General features: G+C 38.0%; 1 protein-coding gene across 1 annotated transcript in view; it reads right to left on the bottom strand.

Annotated features, from left to right (window-relative positions):
• Positions 1–819: 819 nt before the first annotated feature.
• Positions 820–6,000, bottom strand: part of LOC126151398 (uncharacterized) — a 447,489-nt gene continuing 442,308 nt past the window's right edge. Inside the window, exon 13 of the mRNA XM_049915938.1 lies at positions 820–1,917. Within this exon, the coding sequence (XP_049771895.1) occupies positions 1,818–1,917 (100 nt within the window). The 3' untranslated portion in view covers positions 820–1,817. The remainder of the gene's footprint in view (positions 1,918–6,000) is intronic.

Below are 6,000 nucleotides of genomic sequence, written 5' to 3'. Positions count from 1 at the left end.
CCCCAAAAACTTGTCTAAGGTATGTGTGTAACATTCAGTGTTTGAGCCTGTCAGTACTTCCATTGTTTAGTTGGTATAGATGGAGCGGGACAACAATATGATTTTCATGCCTTCGTAGAATTAGGTTTGTTACGAGTGTCTTAAATACCTCCCCTTTTATATCATATACCTATCACCATTTCATAACATCAATGCAAGATCTGATAAGTTTAGTAACTTTGCATATAGTTACATATTTCTCCACCTCTTTCTCCATTTCAGTAACGCTGTTATACACTTCTGTTATTAATGAAGTACACATATTCAACAGAAATGTAATGACGAAATTAATAAAAGACGTTTCTGGAACACCATATGTTTATCTTACAACTATTACCAGTATTATTGTTACTGTTACTATAACATTATGTATTGATCACATACTTTGTATATTGTAATATTAAATCACTATGAATGTTTGTTTCAATGTAGGTAAGAGCATAAAATCTCTAAATTCCCGACGTGAAATAAAACAGGTGCCTGCATCTCACTACAAAATAGAAGAACTGTCTGCAGCTATGGTTTCTGAAATGCAGGGGCAATAGTAGTAAGATGGAGTTGTTGAGTGTACCATTATGAAAGAAACAGAAGACAGTGGCAATGAAAAGTTATAGTTCTGTATTTATTTAAAACAATAATAATAAAGAATACTTGATGAAGATGTTGGGTACAATCTACTCTTCTGAAACTTTCTTTATAAATGAAAGGAATGTAAAATGATAGAATATAAAAACTGAGAGTTAATTCAGTTTCAATTTTTTCATATATTTATCTCTTCAAATCAATATGTTACAGTGCTCTTTACATATATAGCAGTGTCTCATTTAAGGTAAGTAAATTATATTACATACACAGATAAGATGTTTAAGTCACAGAACATTCTAAATAAGAACTTAACAAGCCAAAAGAATAATCAAATAATTTCAACTCTTCAAAATAATTATTCCAAGAACTGTGACTTAAAATTAACTTATGTGTAATACTCTCGTAAATGCACTCTACACCATCCTGAAAATCCTCTATCACAGAACCTGACTAGCAGAATAAATATTTCAGAAAGTCTCTGACCGTTCACACACAATGCCATACTATTTACAAAACCTGGCCGTCTTTATAATCAGTCACAAATTCTTTTTCAAATACGCAACATGTCCCGCAACTTCAGTCAAATTTACAAGTCTGTAGAAAAGCTTATATGTTACAAAAGTAATAGAAAATTTGTTGTTTTTTTTATTACAGAGTACGTAAGGTACATCTGGAAGGGTACCTACAGATAAAACATTTTTCCTTACCAATCGATCAAGTAAGCTCAAAACATACAGACTTTTACTTACAGTCCGTAATTCAGTGCTTTGAGAACGTCTCAAACGCAAGTTACGTCGCAAGCAGGGGAGTCAAGGAAACACTATGTTATCTCCATGTCTGGCGATTGTGTAATATTGTGTTTCCCTTGAAATGGTCTTGTTTCTCTGTCTAACTGGCAAAGATCGGAAGTGAAGACCTTTGTGATAGCTGAGTGCCTAAGATTAAAACGTGTTATAGTTACATATATTTCCTTTGTGCTACTGAAAGGTAAATATGTTGCTATAAAATTTTTGCAGGAATTGAGCCCATTTCCACTCTGTACAGTTTGGCAAATAGTGATGTCATCCACTTTTTTATACTTGTAATGCTTGAGCTTTTATTTACAGAATGTGAACATATTACAGACATTGGTAGAAACAATCAACTGATACGGCCTCTTTCTGTGTCCCCTGTGGTATGCTTCAGTAGTCCTCCTACTTCACGTTGGGGCCACCTTCAAGAGCAGACCTGTCAATGAGCTGATATTCATTTCCAGAACGTGGCTTCAGTGTCGTCACAGCAAGCCGGCCGAACCTGTAAGTAAATCAGGCATTAGGTAACTGCCACGAATACATTAAATGCATATGCAAGAAGTCAGTCTTACTGTAACGTCACACTGTTACATTCTACAAAATTCTTTTGAGTTCTGGATCGAGTCGTAATATAAAATGATGAACCAACGATTTAGCCACAGTTTCAAATGGCTTTTCAACGGGATTTGTAATAGTACTTATGGAATGCATAGTATTCTAACTGCACTCATATCACTATAATTTCATACAGGTGCGTGAGTAAAATTCTTCGTTTCATTGGATGTCAGTGTTTTCTAGAGCAAGAATGTATGATAATGTAATAAGCTATTTCAAAACTACGAATATGCAAAGAAAAGCACACTATTCATGCTTTCAGAACCAACTATGCTTTTCTCATAAACGAAGATCTCCGTCGCTCTTTGGACTGAGCAAAAAACTTTTCATATAACGCCTCCTTCCACCTTAACCAGACGAGAAACATTAGACCGTAAATGGATGTCGACACACGATACCCACAACAGCTCTATGGCACTGCGTTTTTTGTTTTCACTTTGCTACTTCTCTCCTTATTGTTTGGAAGTATGTCTGTTTTACCTAAGCCGCAGTCTTATCCATATTCACCTCACGAGACTCCGACACAGTTATCGCATTGTGATCGGTGTTTTTTTAATGTTTTGTTTTTTACACCACTGTGAGGTGGTGCACTTCATAATCTCCAGTGCCGCAGGTGTCAATGCATGGACAATACAGGCAGTATTGTGTCAGAACCCTGGCCCAAGTTCCAAAAAGGTTGTGTAGGATAAGCTACACCACCGCTCGCTTCTTGCATCTGATGAACTATTGAGACAAAGCAGATAATGTGAATGATGCGGTGTAGACATAGACAAGTGAATTTGTGAATAGCTCCTCACACTATACTGTAGTTTAGTGAAATGTTTATTTTGGAAGTACAAGGCGACCCAAAAGTTTGTACACATATGAAAACGCAGTAATTCACGAGATAAAGTAGGTAGAGAGGTATAACCTGACATACGTGCCTGAAATGACATGGGGCTTTATTGGAACCCAAAACAAGTTCAAAAATTGGCAAACAGTCGATACTGGACAGGAGGACAAGAGTGACGAGTTGTGACAAACGTATATAAAATAAGCTCCAGTGAGTGAGGGTGGTTTATCATCCCTAGCCTGGCTGATAAACAGAGCTGAAAGGTTCGATTTTTATGTACGGTTCTGCTCCATCCCATGTGTGAAACATCTCTTGCTCGCATTGCATGGTGACGGTCACGTGCTGAACCGCCTCGTACGTGATGCTTGGCCACCCCAGACCTTAATCCATGTGATTATTGGTTGTGGAGTTACTTCGTTGCAAGTCTACCGCCATCGTCCGATTTCATTAGGGATGCTAAAACACAGCATCAGACGTCAATTTCTCACCATACCTGCTGACACGCTGTGCAGTGCTGTACAAAATATTGTCCTTTGACTACAGATATTGTTGAGCAATGATGGCCGACGTGCTGAGAATTTGTTATAAAGAACATCGTCTTTACTAAAAATCAACGCTTTTGTATCATATTAAGCACCTTCTGTTGGTCTTTTCTTTTATTAAAACCCCATGTAATTTTAAGCAATTGTGTCAATTTTTACCTCTCTACCTAGATTATTCTGTGAGGTACTGAATTTCAAATACTGAGTGGCATTTGGGTCACTGTGTGTGTAAGAACAGTAATGATGCAAATACATTTAGGTAAAAATAAAGCATATCTGCACTTCGACTAATACGCAGTTATATCACAAATAAGTCGGTTCAAAAACATAGGAAAAGTACGCTACATAAAATGAATTTCTCGTACTTTTTAATAGCTTTAAAATTACTTCAGTACCGCTATAATCGCACATATATTGGTATGCTCCCACCCTACACAGTTCCTTTTTCACTGCTTTTCTCTAAGAAAATACTTGCTTCATCTATTATTCTTACGTCTGCTCTTATTAATAAACAAGTCGGCTCAAAAACATAGGAAAAGTACGGCTACATAACATGAATTTCTCGTGCTTTTAAATAGCTTTAAAATTACTTCGGTACCGCTATAATCGCACACATATATTAGTACGCTCCCAACCTACACAGTTCCTTTTTCAATGCTTCTCTCCAAAAAAAATACTTGTTTCATCTATTATTCTCACGTCTGCTCTTATTTATAACCGTGCCCTCGTCTCCAGGTACTAGAACAAAGCGACATTGGTAGAAATCAACCGACAAAACATATTTTTTATTCATTGTACACTACTCCAATGAAAAGTACGCTACATAAAATGAATTTCTCGTACTTTTTAATAGCTTTAAAATTACTTCAGTACCGCTATAATCGCACATATATTGGTATGCTCCCACCCTACACAGTTCCTTTTTCACTGCTTTTCTCTAAGAAAATACTTGCTTCATCTATTATTCTTACGTCTGCTCTTATTAATAAACAAGTCGGCTCAAAAACATAGGAAAAGTACGGCTACATAACATGAATTTCTCGTGCTTTTAAATAGCTTTAAAATTACTTCGGTACCGCTATAATCGCACACATATATTAGTACGCTCCCAACCTACACAGTTCCTTTTTCAATGCTTCTCTCCAAAAAAAAATACTTGTTTCATCTATTATTCTCACGTCTGCTCTTATTTATAACCGTGCCCTCGTCTCCAGGTACTAGAACAAAGCGACATTGGTAGAAATCAACCGACAAAACATATTTTTTATTCATTGTACACTACTCCAATGAACTTGTAAAGACGAAAATACGGAGTCATGAAGTAATTTGTCTCTTGCTCATCTACACGTTGACAAAGTTTTAGAAGTTATCACTAAACAACAGTAGTATCGAGAACCACATCCGTCCGAACGAGATAATTTTTGTAATTAATATTCCACGTCAGTGAAACAGATTGTGTTGGTGAAAGGTTCATTGACATGAAACTGCGATGACGACGTCGAATCTCTGTGGACAGCCAGTTCCCGCCGCCTTGCTTTTGAACTTTAGGACATTTACCGGATATTTTTGCGAAAAGTGTCAATGCCGACAGAAATAAGCTTTATATCACTGTACTCGTAATTTCAAACTTTCGAATGACAGTAAAAATGTATACCGTTTCGCAAAAAAAAAAGGACACGATTTCTTCAATACCTGGGTTGAGTCATGATTCAAACGGATTAGATAAGCGACAAAGTTGCAAATATATTCCCTTCCAAGCAGTATACCGCGCGCATCCATTTTACGTCCATATTATCTATTGCTTACTGAAGGGCATCCATCCGGACAAATAGTGTTTCTACAAAACTGACTGACTTTGTTGTTCTAGTTCCTCTTCCGAATTATGGTCATACTACAGTTCCTTCACCATATTATCGCACCTACTCCTTCAATTTCATTGCTCCGGTGCTTGCCATCTACTGTCCATTGCGCTCTTGATGGGTTGAAAAATCGTTTCATTTCATCCTACAGTTAATCTGCCAAATATAAAAACTTTGGATCTGTTCACTGAGCTGTTTAACTACGAATCACCCGCCCGCACAGCTTCACGCGTCAAAGCGCCCTCCTTACGGACACGAGGATGCGCGCCGGCCCTTGAGAGAATCCGACCGGCTGGTTAACGACAGGGGTCGGTGTGCCAGCCAGCCTAGATGTCGTTCTTAGGCCGTTTACCATATCCGACGAAATAAATGTCGGGCAGAATCGCAAGTTCCGCCTCCGTTACATGATTCGCAGACACTTCCAAACACGTTATTGCATTTAACGACTTAATGTCCACGAGATACAGGCAGCAGAGGTACATGGATTACTCCCTGGGCTGAGATGGCAGTATCTTTAGAATGCGTTTGGGGGCGGCGACCCCATCGTAATAATAGCTTATATACAGACATGGTTGGTTCTCCGCGCTTTGTTTTTTGAATAATCATTCTTACTGGTTTGATGCGGCCCGCCTCATCTTCCTCTCCCGCACCAACCTTTTTATCTCTGACTAGTACCCTACGTCCTCAATTACTTGTTGGATGTATTCTCGTCTCCGTCTTCCTCTACCGTTTTTGCC

Source organism: Schistocerca cancellata, chromosome 2 (assembly GCF_023864275.1).
Source record: "Schistocerca cancellata isolate TAMUIC-IGC-003103 chromosome 2, iqSchCanc2.1, whole genome shotgun sequence".
Taxonomy (NCBI): Eukaryota; Metazoa; Arthropoda; class Insecta; order Orthoptera; family Acrididae; genus Schistocerca; species Schistocerca cancellata.
This window is presented reverse-complemented; position numbering and strand designations above follow the sequence as displayed.